At 45.7% G+C, this 17298-nt stretch overlaps 3 protein-coding genes and 1 non-coding gene across 6 annotated transcripts; 1 reads left to right on the top strand and 3 right to left on the bottom strand.

Annotated features, from left to right (window-relative positions):
* Window positions 1-1412: 1412 nt before the first annotated feature.
* LOC111257893 lies at window positions 1413-5233 on the top strand. Of its 3 annotated transcripts, XR_002678502.1 has the most exons (4): window positions 1413-1540; window positions 2137-4694; window positions 4811-4891; window positions 4978-5233. XR_002678502.1 is itself a non-coding variant. In XM_022828218.1 (2 exons), exon 2 carries the CDS (start codon window positions 2149-2151, stop codon window positions 2935-2937), a length of 789 nt encoding a protein of 262 aa, XP_022683953.1. In that variant the 5' UTR covers window positions 1413-1540; window positions 2137-2148; the 3' UTR covers window positions 2938-5233. The 3 variants fall into 3 exon arrangements, 1 of the variants encoding a protein (XP_022683953.1); XM_022828218.1 differs by having other exon boundaries at window positions 2137-5233; XR_002678501.1 differs by lacking the exon at window positions 1413-1540 and having other exon boundaries at window positions 2027-4891.
* Window positions 5234-8257: 3024 nt separating this feature from the next.
* Window positions 8258-10811, bottom strand: LOC101786121. Its single transcript, XM_004976172.1, has 2 exons — window positions 10538-10811; window positions 8258-8910 (listed from the first exon to the last, which is right to left on the bottom strand). The coding sequence occupies exons 1-2, from the start codon at window positions 10756-10758 to the stop codon at window positions 8583-8585; spliced, it is 549 nt and encodes a 182-aa protein (XP_004976229.1). The 5' UTR covers window positions 10759-10811; the 3' UTR covers window positions 8258-8582.
* A 3859-nt stretch (window positions 10812-14670) lies between these two features.
* Window positions 14671-16496, bottom strand: LOC101777119. Its single transcript, XM_004978076.2, has one exon. It carries the CDS (start codon window positions 16494-16496, stop codon window positions 14799-14801), a length of 1698 nt encoding a protein of 565 aa, XP_004978133.1. The 3' UTR covers window positions 14671-14798.
* Window positions 16497-16860: 364 nt separating this feature from the next.
* Window positions 16861-16933, bottom strand: TRNAR-CCG. Its single transcript has one exon. It is a non-coding gene; the product is annotated as a tRNA-Arg (tRNA).
* Window positions 16934-17298: the final 365 nt, after the last annotated feature.

The following is a 17298-nucleotide window of genomic DNA, read 5'->3' as shown; positions in this document are numbered from 1 at the left end:
AGGGGGAGAAAACAAGGACGCTCATAAAGGCAGCGTCCATGTCACATGAATACACATTATCGATGCGTAAAAAAAAACTAAAATGTCGCGTCCACGTTTTCAGGCCAGGTTTTTCTTCCGCCATGTGCTCTGGGACCCTGATTGCACTGTGGAAAGATGCTAGCTTGGCGTCGATGATGGATGACGGACGGCTACGTGCAATGAAGAAGACGATGATGGGTGCAGTGCAGTGTGCTCGATCGAGAGCAGAAGACGATGATGGGTGCAGTGCAGTGTGCTCGATCGAGAGCAGAAGAACGATAGGGGACAGGGAGCGCGGCGGCCAGGGCGGCAACTGGCAACGCGTGCCAAGATAGACCCGGCATGTTCGATCGGGCACGCACAGCTCGTTCCCTGCTTGCTTGCATTGTCTGCTGCATTGCGCGGCTCGGCTTGTAGTAGCGTGGTTCTCTGAACTGTCACGCAACTTGGCATGGATTATAGCTGGAGCTGGTTGATGATAGCGGCTGTATGGAACTTGCATTCCTGGACGGGGACATACGGCCGTTAACACGCCGAACATCTGAAGATTTCTTTTTTTTTTTAATATACAGAGGCCCGTTGCCCCAATTTTCTTAGTCGGTCTCTGTCCTCTGTGCAAGAGGAGAGTTTAGTTATCCACAACTTGGTCCTCAAGTTTGAGTCCGTTTGGTAGGACACAAATGTATAATGCGAAACTTTATTGGGGGATGGAAATTATGAGAAATACATTACATTAGAGGAAACACGCAGTAAGTTGTGTACATTGTAATAAAGTCAATAAATTACATGCACTAAGCGTATTTCAGTTGGTTAGGTTTACTACAGTGAATCGGCATATGTACCGGTGTTATTCCAGGAAGAAACATCCTTTCCTTTCGATGGTAAGCTGCGTATTCATCCATGGATATAGTGATTTTGTGACTTTCGAAATGTACATATTTAGATTTTTTTATAGGCGTTTTTAGAGACAGAACCGTACCGAAATACTAGACCGTTCGTTTTGGTTTATACTGCGTTTTGGGACAAAATACCAGTATAAACAACTTCTTTTATTCTTGAGAACCTCACCTATTTACTTTGTCCGTCCTACACCCTCACCTAAATATTAGCTTAATTTACTCTCTCCACCTATTGAAACTGGATCAATTTAGCCCCTAATAAGATCTCCACCCGGTTTTGCCTACGTGGATGCAGTTTTGACCAAGTCAAAGCGGTTTGGAGGTCACGTAATCGTTGACGTGGACACCTGGAGCCAAGCCGAGTTGTAGCACCGCATGGTCAGGATTGGCTCGCGCTAGTTCCTCATCCCTGTGCTAGCTGAGCCGAACCAAGCCGAGGCTAGAAAAACGTGACGCACACCCCCACCAAAGCCATAAACCCAGGTCCCGCACCGCATCACCCTCAACTAACTCTCATCGTCTTCCTCGGGTAGTTCGCCCTCCTTGTTCCATTTGCTGCTGCTAGGATAGCTTGAAGATCGGAATGCTGCCGAAGGATCGGAGAGCGCGAACGGATTGAGGTAAGTTATCCCAACCCAAGAGTCAATCTATCGGCCAGACTACATTGCGATTTAAACCTAGATGGGATAGGTTCCGGTCAATGGTGACGAAATGGTAAAATTGCATTGAGATTGCATTCCTGCGTGAATTTTTCCTAAAAATAGATCTTGTCTGTGAGTTTCCTCCAAATTGTTGAATGGTTTTTCAATTACCAAGAGCATTCCAGGATGCGATTACTGAAGAAAATATTGACCTAGCTGTACAGTCTGCTTTTAGATTTAATTATTAGAACACAAGAAGCACCTACTAACCCTAATTACACACCTTTTTATAGTTGGAATTGGACTAGACCATGTAGTCAGGAAGTGATTATTTGTCCATTAGCAACTTATTCGAGGTTTTTTCATTGATCATTTTATTATATGTCAAGAATGTTTCTGAACAAATATCTATGTGTAGTTACTGACACGCTTGCATTATTTCTTCAGAGTACATTGTATGGTATAGCCTGTAGCTTTTTTCTCTTCTGGGAAAACAATCTTGATTCCTAAAGCATTTTTATTCTTTGTAATGTGGGACGTACGGTGCATTAATGGTTGATGCTTTGTATTCCTAGCTTGTAGGCTGGATGGACAATATGAATTACTTACCAGTGAGGTTTCAGTTGGGGGGAGAGTTTGTGCATCATGGAGAGACCATTGACTTCATGGGTGGAGATGAAGCCTGGTCATATATTGAAAGGAAAAAGGTTTCAGTATGTGAGATTGTTGCCAATTTGAAAAGACACATGATTATCACCGATAAAGATTTGGCTTTTTTGCACTGGTTATTTCCTGGAAAAGAGCTTGTCAATAGTTTAAGACCTCTCTACGATGACAAAGAGTGCTCCTACATGTTGGAGTGCACAACAGGTGGTGCTATTGCAAATGTGTATGCAGAGGTTGTCCATGAAAACTCAGAAGAGGAGGATGATAGTGATTTAGAGAATCAAGTAGAAGAGAAGGAAGAGTCTGGTTCAGAAGGAGATGACCATGTCATTTCTATTCCAATAGCTATTTCCAGCCCTTCAAAAGATTTGGAAAGGTACATATCCTTCAAAGATTGGGAGGGTGATGATTTAGAAAATTTAGAAGAAGATGAGGAGGCCAAGCAATATAGAAGACATGTCAAGATGGTTAAGAAAGGGATCAAAGGGAGGGAGGATATCTATGAAGCTTTAGTGCAAGCTAGACATCAAGTACCACAGCTATATGTTGATGAAGATTTGGATGTTGGCAATGATACACCATATTTTGATTCAAGTGAAGAAGCCTCTTATGATGATGATGAGGGTCCTGAGATCAGTGGGTGTAGAAGGAAGAGTAGGTTCCCTAGGTTTGATGATGCTACTCCATTACCTATTTTTCAGTTGCCATGACTTTTAGGGGAAGGGAAGAGTTCAAACAAGGTATGGTTAATTATGGGCTTACAATGAAGAGACATATTACCTTTCCTAAAGATGAGAAGAGGAGGATCAGAGCCAAGTGTTCATGGTATGGTTGCCCCTGGATGATTTATGGTTCATATAGTTCAAAGTGTGATTGGTTCCAAGTCCAAACATATACTCCTCATCACAAATGTCCTCAAAAGAGAGATAACAAGCTTGTAACTGCTAGGAGAATTGCTGACAAGTATGAATCACTAATAAAGGCTAACCCCTCTTGGAAGCTACAAGACTTGAAGGAAAAAGTCTTACTTGACATGGGCGCAGATGTTACTTTGTCATGAAGAGAATTTATGATGCTGCCAAAGAAGAATATCCCAAGCTATTTGATTACCAATTGGAGATCCTAAGAAGTAATCCAGGTAGCACTGTGGCTATTTCCTTGGACCCTAAAATCGTCATAAAGCATGTGTTCTAGAGGATTTATGTCTATTTTGAGGCATGCAAAAAGGATTTCTTAGCTGGATGCAGACAAGTGCTAGGATTTCATGGGTGCTTCTTCAAAGGGGCTTGTAATGGAGAGCTACTTTGTGCACTGGGTAGGGATGCCAACAATCAAATGTATCATATTGCATGGGCTGTGGTGGAGAAGGAAACTTCTGGATCTTGGTATTGGTTCATAGGTCTACTACAAAAGGATTTGAACATTGATGCAAATGGAGAAGGGTGGGTGGTGATATCTGATCAACAAAAGGGTCTTTTAAATGCAATTGGGGAGCTGTTGCCACATGCTGAGCATAGGATGTGCACAAGACATATTTATGCAAATTGGAGGAAGAAGTATAGAGATCAGAAGTTTTAGAAGCCATTTTGGAGTTGTGCCAAGGCTTCCAATAAGGAAATGTTCAACTACTGTAAGGCTCTCCTAGCTCAAAAAACACCTAAAGGTGCTAAGCCATGATGAACATAGAACCAATCCATTAGAGTAGAGCCTGGTTTAGAATTGGTAGCAATTTGTCATAGTGTGGACAACAACATGTGTGAGAATTTCAATAATTGGATTATAGCTATTAAGGCTTTTCCAATAATCACAATGCTTGAAGGCTTAAGGTGCAAGACCTATGTAAGGATACATGAAAACAGATTTAAGTCAGAAAAATGGTTGGGAAGGATCTGCCCTAACATAGTGAAAAAATAAATAAATATATTGACTACTCTGATAAGTGGCTGTCAATTTGAAATGTAAAGGATGAGTTTGAGGTAAAGCATGGACAGAAAAAGTACAAGGTAAATGTAGAACAGAGGACATGCTCCTGCAGGTTATGACAGCTTGCTAGTATCTCTTGTTGCCATGCAATTTCTGCACTTCATCTTATGTCCAAGAATCCAGAAGACTACATTGCAAATTGTTATACCATTGATACATATAACAACATATATGAGCATTGCATGTTGCCAATGGAGGGTATGTCAAGTTGGCCGATATCAGATCATCCAAAACCACACCCTCCAGGATATGTGAGGATGCTAGGAAGGTCACAAAAGAAGAGAAGAAGGAATCCATTTGAACCTAAGAAAGGAACCAAGTTATCAAAGGTTGGCATTAAAATGAAATGTAGGCTTTGCAAAAGTGAAAAGCATAATGCAAGGAAATGTCAAAAAAACCAGATAAAGAAAAAAAGAAGAATTTCATGAAGAAAAGAATGCAGGCTGAAATTGCATCTCAAGCAGTTGAAAGTTCAAATTCAGCGGTGTGCATTACCGACAAAGAATACTTTTGTTCTTTTTTTTCATTGCCTTGTTTCTCTACTTATTTTGTTTTCATTGCCTTGTTTCTCTACTTATTTTGATGGGTTCTCTATGTCAGGTTACAAAGAGAAGAAAGAATGCGACAAATAAATGGGTGGCTTCAAGTGAAAATCGTCTGACAGCAACTACGATATTCCTGGTATGGTGACAGTAAAGTTTTCATTGCAAATTACTAAAAGTGGAGAAAATACTTAATCTTGATCATTCTTGTCTTTCTGTCCTTAGACTAAAGTACATTCACAGGAAGGCATCAACTAAAAGAGATAGGATTTTGGGTCTTATGAAAGCTACAACAATTTTGTGTTATTAGTCCTCAAGAACTCTGAATTGTTCCACGTTCTTCTATGCAAAAGTATTCAGACCAAGCAATAATATGCAAAAAATGCTACCTGAGATGTTGTTCAGAGCATGTTCCTGCTTGAATCATTTGTTTATTTTTTTGGCAATAATAAGCAGCTACTTGATGTAATGGATTGCTAGGTGCCACTTCTATTTCTGCAATTTGAAAAGCTTCGTCGTCTATCATTTTTTTTCTTCCTGTGAGCATATATTGTCATGTGAAGTTGCTCACATTTACCAAGAACGTGAGTGCAGTCTGCATTATCCAAATTTCTTTTGTGCTTTTTCCAACTTCTAAACAGCCATCTACATATTCGGTTGTGTTAGCGTTTCTATAAAAATCAACTTAATTGAAGTGGACTCCTTTTACTCTTAACGGCTGTCATGACTCCCTTTGATGGCGGGACGTGGTAGCGGGTAGGGCGGCTCCGCTCGAGTATTTTGGGAGCACATGGGCGTGGTATGCGTGCAGCACGTCGGCTTGGCTCGGCTCGACTCGGCTCGGCTCTACATATAGCGTGGATCGTGGACGTTCCACGTCAGATTAGATTATGTGGTAGTCAAAACGAGTTGACCCTCGGCCATGTAGGCAAAATTGGGTGGGAATTCCGGTTAGGTCCAAATTGAGACGGTATTCATAGGATGAGGGAGTAAATTAAGTTAATATTTTATTTGGGGGCAGATGGACAAAGTGAATAGCCCCTTTATTCTTTCTATCTTCGGCGTGCAAACCGGGTGAGAGAGGAGAGTGAGCCCCGAATTTTGGCCCATTGCACCATTTCTCTCATTCAGAGGCCCACGAGAGGCGAGAGCCCAAATCCCACCGCCGCCCCGGCGGGTCGCCGCCGCCTCGCACAAGTCTGCAAAAAAATCCGCACAGCTCCATCCATTTTACATTTTCACGACTTGCTCCGGCAGCCCGTCGCCGATCCGCGACAGGCAAAGTCGATCGAGTCGCCAAAACGAACAACACCCGCCGTCTTGGCACAATCGCATGTCAGCTACCATTGGCGCAGGCGCGTTGTCCACCCGGGAGCATCTGCGCGTGCACTGCCGCCGTTCGGTCTCGCGGGACGCTGCGCACCACGCGTTTCGACGTGAGATGCAGTGGTGCCGTTGCCGTGTGTATTTCCTGGTCATCAAGCACACGTTGCAAAGGATTCATCCATGGACATCATCAGAAACAGTGCCACGCTTTGAAGCTCCGAAAGCATTCAGAGGAATGCTAGAGGAGCAGCAGCAGGGAGAGATCGAGGTGGTCGGCTGTGAGCGCGATATATCTATGTCAATCAAACCCATCTAACATAGCAACGCTTGAAAACAAAAACACAAGGCCAAACCAAAACCGAGATACATATCTAATTAAGGTCTGTTTGGCCGGAGATAGACCCGCCGGTAAGCAGAATGACTAAATGAATGGAGACGCATCAGGCAACAGCTGGTTTCGGGGGTGTTTGGGAAACCCCTATTAAAGTTTAACACCTGTCACATCGGATGTTTGGATGCTAATTAGGAGTACTAAACATAAGCTAATTACAAAACTAATTGCACAGATGGAGTATAATTCGCGAGACGAATCTATTAAGCCTAATTAGTCCATGATTTGACAATGTGGTGCTACAGTAACCATTTGCTAATGATGGATTAATTAGGCTTAATAGATTCGTCTCGCGAATTAGCACAAGGTTCTGCAATTAGTTTTATAATTAGCTCATATTTAGTCCTCCTAATTAGCATCCGAACATCCGATGTGACACTGTTAAAGTTTAGCACCTCATATCCAAACAGCCCCTTCATATGCTCCAATTACAGCCACAAAATGTACCTCTTTCGATCGATGATATAGCACTTTTGAAAACTGCAGAATAAAACTCCCCGTTAGGAGTTTAGTTGCTAAAAGGTGTAAGCTAGCTAAGATCAGTCTCAATGCACAGTTTTCACTATACTATTACCAAGCACGTCGATGAAGAAGCGCAAGGAGAATGAGTCGCTGGACATCATATATGCTAGAGACGTCGCTACAAGATCGGCGGAGGCTGGGAAAGATGATGCTTCTCCAATCTCCACCATGAAGAGGAATCTCCACGATGAAGAGAGGAATTGGGGTGAACTGCTGCTCAGATAGGATAGGTAGGTTATGGCAGCAAAAATAGTAAATTAGGTTCGCAACGTTGTTCTCTTGTATCTTGGACATTATGATTGATTTAAGATAATGTTTCCTTTCCTCACTCTTATGTTAGCATATTGTGATAAATTAGCTTCCCATCAAGAAAAATTGCTTATTTGACACCCGAAGATAATTCAATTCCCTCCCTGGCCTTAAAATGTTTCCCTCCCTAACGTGACAACGAGTTCTTACATTCATCCTTTGACATTTCTGTCACTTTTGTTAGTTGAGTCGAATGAAAAGACCTCCAAATCATCTCCAAATTATGAAATGTTTTCTAGTGATAAAACAAACGAAGATGAACCCATTTCAACACACATGTATCTTAACAGTTTTAAAATTAAAAGCTCACCCAATTAAGCTACTTTTGGAACTTATCTAAATTTTATGGTACCAAAATACGTTTTCATAAATTCTAGGAAAATAACTAATATTCCTCATCATACACAGTAATACATCCCATGTAAGGAGTACTAGTTATTTTTCCATAATTTTTTTGAAGTATTCTAATGCCATAAAAAATCAGATAAGTTTCAAAAGTAACCTAACTTCATGATTTTTAATTTTAAAACTATAAGAAAATTGGGTTCATCACCATTTGTTCTATGACCGGAAAAAGTCTCATGAATTTGAAGATGATTTGGTAGTCATTTCACCTAACTTAACTCACGAAAGTGACAAAAATGTCAATAAGGAATTAAAGTTAGAACTAGGTGTCATATAAGGGACGAAAAATTTAACGGTGTAAAAGAAATTAAGTTATCTTCCAGCATCAAATAAGAAATTCTCTCTTCCTCGTTAACCAGCGAGGGGCACTTTGATCAATCAGGAGCTCAGAGCCCGGTAGTAAGCACAGTACACTTTTATCAGTATTCCTCCTTGTTCGTAAACATGTTTTTTCAGTTCCATGACCTGCTGAGGAAGTATCAGGTTGCATCAGGACAGGAACACGATAGTAGCACAACAGTGTGACAACATAGAACTTCCATTTGTAAGATGTATTATGGAACGACATACCCATGGGGTTGCCAAGGATTTCATTATATAGTCTAGACAAATGTGTACAAGTCCATGTAGGTTCGTTGCAATACCAAAAGTACAATGCATACATTAGGGCCTGCACATCAATGCGCATAACCTTACACAAACACCATTACCCTGCATCTAGAGAAATATTATGCCAACGAAAAGAGGGCCCTGCTTCAGAGACCTCAACACCAAAGTCACAGAAGAGGTGACCTACTACAAACACAATACACTATCGCCCTTCTGATACAGCTTCCAAGCAGGGACAGAAGCTCCAGCATCATCATCATTTCATCCATCAAACGCAGGACTCATTCGCCTGCTCAAATCGTTCTGCCTGGACTGCAGCCACCTCCTCAGACACTAGCGCCTCTAACAGCAAGGCCTTCACCTCCCAGGAATCAAAAGGGAAACCTCTCCTCGTGTAGGCATTGAGGAGAGCAGCACTTCCTTGCTTCACGAGCTTCACAAAGGCACTGCCACCGATGTCGTCGGTTCTCATGGTAGCTTCCAGCAGGGTGAGGCGTGGTCCGTATCTCTCAACGGACCTGGAGCCAAAGACCTTTGACACAGCTGCTTCCTGAGGAACGATGTTTGGCCACGGCTCAGCTCCACTGCTCCAGAACCTGCAGAGCACTTGCACAATATGAGTTTTCTTTGTTGCTGCGTCGGACAAAAGTTGGCTTGGAACCTCAATCAAGCCACTCCTTTCTTAAAATGCATGTGAACAAAATGTTGATAATGTACTATTGATTTTATCCCTCTTCCTTAAAAATGTTTCCATCATAAAATAGGAGTGCACTGTGGAAGCTCCTGATCTTGACATGGCAAATCACAAATCTATGTATCGCTTGACAGTTAAGAGGCAAGAACATCAACAGCCACCTTAACAAATACTAGGATTGTTTGGCAGCCACTCACAGCTAGATTTTATTGGGAAAAAATCTTCAAAATGAAGTTCTGTTCCATAAAGAAAGAGGAGGATCAACAGCTAATATTGTTTGATTTTAAAAGCTCCGCGTCTATTGTTAGCCACTACGACCTCAATTGTTTAGCAATTAGCAGGTTGGCAGTAGCCATAAGGCCATAACTGTGATTAATTTCTTCAAAATTCTCAAGAAATTGGTTTTTTACCAAGCTGTACCTGCAAGAAGTTTTTAGGCATTGTACTGACTTTTCAGTGAGAAAACTAAAGAAGGCATTAATTGTGATCCACGGAATTGAATCACGCAGAGGCTATGATAGCAGTGCATCTATTGCAGAGAAGGCCCCACAAGGCCACAACACTGCCACAACACTTCTCTTCATAACAAGACACCCCGCAACAGGACAGCTTCAACAACCAAAGCTTGAGATTAACGAAATGTTCATAGATTCGTGTAGTTAATGAAACCAATGTGAATGGTCCTGATGTCATGAGACTAAGCCAGGAGCTGTTTATGATGGTTGTGCATTCACAATAGCCAACTCAGAAGAAGCAAAAAGGTGCCACTTACAGATACACCCATATGGAGTGACATGATTACCACAGGAATACGTCATTACAACAATATTATTCGGTTGGATCAGGTGCTCTCTACCTGACCGGACAACACCTTAAATTCTTGTTCAAAAGTCAAAACGTACTCCATATAGCAAGTGCTGTACAGCTTATCAGGCCCAATTCCATGGAATAGTACACTCAAGAATTTAGCTTGGAATGGAGTGTACGACAAGGGATTTAAAGAAAGGACATTTGAGGTAGTGGGCACGCAAAGAAGTGCCCATCAATCCTTTTGATTGGAATTTTTAGGCTGAAACGACAACTATTTTTTAGATCTACCCATCCCCAGAAGTGGTCACTTTGCATGCAGTAAACCTTAAAAAGGTTATTTTTGGGTCGCATCTTCATCCTGGCATCACCCAACCAAAAAGGCTACCATTTTTCTTGCCTTCACATCCCCAAAATTTCAGTTGGGTAAAGCTAGAAGCCTTCAGTTCTACACTTTTTAAGGCTTACCATCTTGAAACCATCCACTTTCTTGACCGGCATTGCAAAGATTTACACGTAGGACCATCCCAAGATTCAGTCTCTTATCTATTTCCATTTTTAGAGCAGATTCAATGTCTAACTGAACAGTGAACACTGACATAGTGACCATCGAAAGTTGGTGAAATAACCTACTAAAAATCGAATCCTCTTAACACCCGCATAAGAAAGGCACTACATTTGATTCAAGAATGGGGTTGAGAGTAGTATGCTGAGTTGCTTACTGGGGTGTGCATCTCCCAACTGCTCGGGTGTAGAGGTACCCCGGCCACGCGTGCGCGTCGCCGCGGCTCCCGTCGGTGTGCAGCCGCATCCTCCTCCTGCTCTCCACCTCCGCCGCCGCCGCACCAACCCTACCGTACATCCCATTTGCTGCCCAGAAGGATGAACAGAGGAAGATGAAGCAGGCAAGAGCAAGGGGACGGAGCGGCACTGGAGAACCCATCTCTCTCTCTCTCCCCCTCCCCCTCTCCCTCTCCCTCTCTCTCTGCCTCTGCTTATCCTGTTTGGCAACCACCTATTAAAGTTTAACACCCGTCACATCGGATGTTTGGATGCTAATTAGGAGTATTAAATATAGGCTAATTATAAAACTAATTGCACAGATGGAGTATAATTCGCGAGACGAATCTATTAAGCCTAATTAGTCCATGATTTGACAATGTGGTGCTACAGTAACCATTTGCTAATGATGGATTAATTAGGCTTAATAGATTTATCTCGCGAATTAACACAGGGTTCTGCAATTAGTTTTATAATTAGCTCATGTTTAGTTCTCCTAATTAGCATCCGAACATCCGATGTGACACTGTTAAAATTTAACACCTCGTATCCAAACACCCCCGAGCCCAGTTCGAAATGCGGGACACTGTTCTTTGAGATCGGCTCCTTTCAAGGAGCGTGCGCCGGGCCCACAACAAGATGCGCCGGGCCCATACCTGTCGTTTCTAGTCAAGTAGTCATGCCACGGGTGTGAGATTTTCTTCTGCTCCCTTCAACTTTCCACATATTTTGTCCAGCGTCAGAACGCAGGTGTCAGTCTCTGAGAGACGGCAGGTCGTCAGCGCTAGGTAGAAAATAAATACAGGTATTTAGAAGTGTGTTTTTAAGTAAAGCTGAGGTCTTCTTTATCGATAAATGTATTTTTTTAAAACATATCGATAAATGTGTAGGTGTATCGCTCTACCTCAAAAGACCTGCCGTTGATATAAATTAGGGAGCACGAGAGTGGTACTAGCGTTTTTCTCTTCTTTATTAGAGCTGAAGAGATTGTTTATTAAAAAAAGTAAAATACACATGTGGTACTGACTTGTTATTGGGTGCCATCAAGGTCGCTATATTTCCAGATGCACCAACTTGTCTCTAAGATGCTATGCATTCAGATCCCTAAACTCTCAAAACATATTTTCAGTTCCCCAACTTGTATTAGGATGACATCCGAGTCCTTAAAACTCTCAAAGTGCATTTTAAAATCTCCAATCAAATGTCAAGCAAAACATGCATGATCACTAGCATAAGGTGGTTGTGAAGGCAATGAGTGAAGAAGGAAGTATTGCCATCAGCGATAGGTGACAAGTTTTAAGATTTGAAAATATATTTTGAGAGTCTAGGGACTCGGATTAAACCTGGGACAAGTTGGGAACCTAAATTTACACTTTGAGAGTTTAAGTTGGAAAACCGTCACTGTATTTTACTTAAAAAAAGTTGTAGAGATTGGAATGGAAGATGGGAAATATAAATACCTTGCTCATTGGATATGGTATGAGATATGAAAATTTCCAACAACATCGTCTAATTCAACTTAATTTTTTCGCTTGGTAAATTTGAATAATATTCAAGTTTGTGGTACGTAAGACAACTTTGACAACCATACGATTGACCTGTACTCCCTCCATCCTAAATTACTATTCATTTTAGTTTTTCTAGATATATAGCTTTTACTACGTATCTAAGGCCTGTTTGTTTGCACTTAATTATTTTAGGGACTAAAACTTGCTTATTTTCATGGACTAAAGTTTAGTCCCCATGTTTGGTTGTAGGAACTAAAGAGCAATAAATGACTTGAACAATAACCTTAGTACCCCTAATCAGTACTGCCCCTGCTCTTTTCCCTCCTCCAGCTGCTGCTCCTTCCTCCTGAGCATCATCGCATCCTTCTCCGTGTTCCTTTCTTCTTCCGCCCGTCCCCTAGCCCACTCCTGCGTCGCACCCTGCCTCCTGTGCCCCGTGCCCCGACCCACCGCGTCGCCTGGCCCCGTCGCCACCGTGCCCTGCCTCGCCGCTCTTGGCTCACCATCCGTCACCCGACCACACGCTCCACCGCCGCACCACCGCGCCACTGATGGCCCACCTGCGCCGCGTCCTGCCCGTCCTCCTGCGCTCGCCGCCACACCGCGCACCCCTGCGCCGCTTGAAGTAGATGTTGATGCCCTCCGGGAAGCACCGCTTTGAGCACCAGGTGGTCCCCGGGCGCGAGGTGCGGGTCGAAGGAGTCGAGCACGCGGGTGACGTCGTAGCTCGTGATGACGGAGCCCAGGGCGAAGGCGGCCGTGTAGAACTCCCGCAGCGGGCGCAACATCTTGGGCCGCATGTAGGGGTTGCAGGAGAGGTAGAGGTTGCGGATGAGGACGGACCCAGGCGGGTCGTCGTTGGCGAGGCGGAGGGGCACCTCAGCGCCAAGTAGAAGAAGGGGGCTGGCGGCGGAGGAGGAGTGGCCCGGACTGGGGGCGGCGCAGGCAGGGATGGCGCAGGGGCGGCGGCGCATGGGGATGGCGTGCGGATGGGTGCGGGGGGGGGAAGGGGGGAAGGCAAATAGACAAGCATTCAATGAGGGCAGGAGGTGTCCAGGGTACCTTTTAGCCCCGTAAGCAACCCTTTGGTGGCTTATAGACTAAGTTTAGGGTTAAAGTTTAGTTCAAATAAGCAGGGGTGTTTCGAGGTTTAGGGACTAAAATGGACTAAAGTTTAGTTTAGCAGGGGCAAACCAAACACCCCCTAGACATACACGAAAAGTAATTTGGGACGAAGGAGGGAGTAACTGGTTTTGACATATGATTGCAAAATGTAATGGTAAAAGGTCAATACTAGTGCAGGCGACATTAGAGAAACAAAAAAAGTAACAATAGGAAATGAATTCATATGCATAGCTATGTGTTGGCGCTAGAAATCGGTCAACCGAATCCCCAGCGTCTGACACACGACCCGGGAGAATCTGCTTAACTCCTATTCGGGTGATTGCCCTAGTGTGGTTCGCGCGGCGTGCCAGCCAATCTGACCTGTTGATTGGCAAGGGAGAATACGTGTCAGATCCAGAAGTCGCGATCGGCTAAATTTCCGATCTCGAGAAAGCTTATCAGCGAATCGGCCGATTTGCCGTAATAAAGAAATCGGCTATGAAGCAGCCGACTATCAGACAGCGTGAACGATGACTAATTGAAGTAATCGGTACAACGCTACAGTAGCAACACTAGGAACAGATCTAATCGGCTATGCGTAGAATAAGTAAATTAAACAGCAAAATATGAGAAAAGCCGAAACTGCCGATTCCTAGCTGGATAACTGGTGATAAAACTAGAAAAACAGGTAAAAACCTACAATTCTAGTGAATATCGATAACTAGTGAATAAATCTAAACGAAACGACAGCGATGCACCCGAAGTTAAAGCTTAGAATTTACTCGGTAAACGGAACTTACAAGATCGGCCGGAGGTCAAGTTGATGCAACTCCGCTAACCCGTACGAACTCGTGAAAAAAGAAGAAAGTATTTGGCGAAGTCGCCTGCTTGAAAGTAAGTACGAGGAAATAGTAATTTGTTGTATTGAGTAGTTGATGATTACAGATCTTCAAAGGTGACTATTTATAGCCCCGTATAGACAACTCCTTATCTGACTAGAACTCTATCCCTAATTCAAATAGAAAATGAATATTTACAAGCACAACTTGTACTAGGTTGGTTATTATACGCTTCATAGGCTGATTTCCTCTTCATCCTTCTGATCCTTTCCAAGCCCATACCGGCCCAATTATTCCAACCTCCTAATCGGCCGATTCCTCATCGGCAAAGGGTAACCAATCGGGAACCAGGCGTGTCCGATCCAAACCCCAAGGGTTAAGCGAGGCAGAATTCCTAAAGATCCATCGGCCGATCCTGTACTGTAGCATCGGCCGATCCTGGACTGTAGCACCAACCAACCGATCTCTAACTGTAGCGCCATTCGGCCGATTTCCAACTGTCACCCCTGTATTCTACTGTACCTTCCCATTTCTTCTTCTCCTGACGCCGATTTTACTTGTGACGAAATCTGACGTCAACACTATGTAATTGACAGACTAGCTAAAAGTTATGTACATCCACACTGCAAAAAGAAAATGTTTTTTTCTCCAATTCCAGTTCTAGCTAAAAAAAACTCTCTAAAAGTTTGATATAAAGAACCCTAACATAACCTAGAAAATATCACCAGTCGTTCAAATAGATATCACCCCGCCTACTTCCATGGGAAAAGCCTGAACGACTTCCGGTTGACGCCAGTCTCATCTTTGACCGGCATCTCCGGGTCGACCTCTACCAAGTCCCAGCCGTCGTCCATGCTGCCACCTCCGCTGCAGTCCGGTTCTTCCTCTCGCTGCTCCTTGAGATGCTCATCATGCTCTTCTGAACTATCGCAATGCTGCTTCTCCAGAGCATCTTCCTCTTCATCCTCTAATGAGGTCGTGTTGGAATGCACTTCTGAACTGTCGCAGTGCTCCTGCAGAGTATAATCTTCCTCTTCATCCTCTGATGAGCTCGTGTCGGTATGCTCTTCTGCCCTGGCCTCATCAGCCCCTTCTTCCACAACTCCACCGATGCCCTCGCCGGAACCAGCATTCTCCTCCCTATCTTCGTCGTCGCCGGAGGCATCCAACAACTCCAAGAGGCTTTCCTCTTCGGCCAGCAGGAGGTCCGCCATGGCGCAAACCCACAAGAAGCTTAGCGCGGCCATGAAGAAGTCGAGCACGAGGTAGATGATAAGGACCTTGACGCTGGACGCCGCGAACACCGTCACTGCACCACACCGCCACTCGTCGACGGCACCACCCACGCCTTCTGCCGGTCCCTCGGCTCCCTCCCCGTCGTCGTCCGGCGTCAGCTGGACTTCCCTGCCAAGGTTGAGCACTTCCAAGTTGCAGACGGCCAAGAGCGCGAGCGCTAGAGGCTGCGGGCCGAACGTGACGTGGAGGAGGTAAGCGTCGGCGCAGAACGCGATGAAGATCAGAACCCGCATGAACTGCCAAGACCCGCGCACTTCGAGCTCCGCATGTAGCTTTGCCTCCTCCGGCGTAGCTGTGTCGGCCGCGTCGTCGGGACTGTCGCCGGTAGTGTCGGCTTCGTCGGAATCGTCATCGTCCGGGGGGTCAATCCAGTCAGCTACCAGCACCGCCAAGCCACACGTTGTCGCCAAGCACGCGCCGTAGAACTGCATTCCGGTGATGATGTTGATGGATCTTTTGATCAACTGGATGCTGAACAGGAGGTAGAACGGGATCCCGATGAGGCACACGACGTCCCTGAACACGAAGCCGGCGTCCTCGTCCTCCTCCTCTGCCTCCGCCTCGTCGCCTTTCTTGCACGACGAAGTCGGCGACCTGATCCCGTGAATCACGCTTCTCAAGTATCCCAGCACCGAAGGGGCTTTGGTCTTGGCTTGCTCGCACGCCGCGTCGAGCAGCGCGGTCGCGGCTAGACGGACCAGGCACCCGACGAGGCGGAGCACGAACAACGCCGCGCCGGCGGCGTCCTTGTGCTCTCTCCACTTGGCCTCCACCCTCCTCCTCGCGCCGTCCGCCCATCCGGCGACGGCGGCGCGGGCGCGGCGCGCGCACTCCTCGGCTCCGGCGCAGACGGGCGCGGTCGCGGGGTGGGCGCGCAGGAGCCGGAGGTCGGCGCGCGCGAGCAGCGCCTTCTGCCGCACGTAGGCGCCCAGCGGGCCCAGGACGGCGTCGACGCGATCTGGCCACACCCCGCGGGCGAACGTGGCCAGGTAGAAGGCGAACGTGGAGTAGTACCCCAGGAGCCCGGGCACGCTCACGGAGATGCAGACGACGGCAGAGACGCCGGCGAGGGCAGAAGCAGTGACGACGGCCACGGCGGCCGTGGCGCTGCTGCCTTGGGTTGCCGGGACGGCGTCGACGGCGACGGCGGCCATGGTGATGGAGCGGCGGTTCGTCGCGTGCGAGAATAATCGAGATCGCTAGTGCGGGGAAGACGAGGCGAGGTGGGCGTGCATCGGTATATGACGGCGGCCCTAGGTTTCCGGCGAGTCAGCGTACAACTCTGCACCAAGAAAGAAGTGGATCGGGGAGAGACGTGAACGGACTCATCGGGTGCTGGCAAATAGGCGTATCGGGGGCTGATTCCGTTGCAGGAGCCTTGCAGGCAAAGTGTTGGATCCGTTGCGTGATCCTTTCCTTAGTGCAATAGTGCGTAGCGGTTCGGTTCTGATCATGATGATCTCGAAGCAAAACAAATACGAAACGAAAAAAATCGGCATGACGAGCAGCAAAAAAAAACGATCACGGTGGGACTCGAACCCACAATCTCCCGCTCCGGAGGCGAGCGCCTTATCCATTAGGCCACGCGACCATCTTGTCCTTACTTACAAGGATAAACATATTATTGTTAAACATATATTACTTGCCTCGGCTTTTGGACTTGCTTTTACTTTTGCAAAAGCCAAAAGCCAACCAAAAAACTAAAAAGGTACCTATGCTTTTGCTCTAGTACAAAATCAAAAGCACCTCCCCCCTGCTTTCAAGTGCTTTTGGGGTAAAAAAAGTATCCACCTGCCACTGGTTATGAAGTACCATTTTGTTTAATCCCAGATCTATTTCTCTCCCGCGAAACCGTCCGCTCCTCCCTCGCACAGGCACCATTAGTCTCCTCCAGCCGCCCCCAGCGGTCCGCCGCCTACCGCCCCCGACCGCCAGCCGGCCGGCCGCCGCCCCCAG

The sequence above is a fragment of the Setaria italica genome, chromosome VII, assembly GCF_000263155.2.
Source record: "Setaria italica strain Yugu1 chromosome VII, Setaria_italica_v2.0, whole genome shotgun sequence".
NCBI lineage: Eukaryota > Viridiplantae > Streptophyta > Magnoliopsida > Poales > Poaceae > Setaria > Setaria italica.
The sequence above is the reverse complement of the archived record's forward strand: the minus strand, read 5'-3'. Positions and strand labels throughout refer to the sequence as shown.

Excerpts from the sequence above, each read along its gene's own strand:
- LOC111257893 (XM_022828218.1), top strand. The coding sequence starts at position 2,149 with ATGGACAATATGAATTACTTACCAGTGAGGTTTCAGTTGGGGGGAGAG.
- LOC101786121 (XM_004976172.1), bottom strand. The coding sequence starts at position 10,758 with ATGGGTTCTCCAGTGCCGCTCCGTCCCCTTGCTCTTGCCTGCTTCATC. Across the intron at positions 8,911-10,537 it reads GTTGGGAGATGCACACCCCA|GTTCTGGAGCAGTGGAGCTG; the intron begins GTAAGCAACTCA and ends AGTGCTCTGCAG.
- LOC101777119 (XM_004978076.2), bottom strand. The coding sequence starts at position 16,496 with ATGGCCGCCGTCGCCGTCGACGCCGTCCCGGCAACCCAAGGCAGCAGC.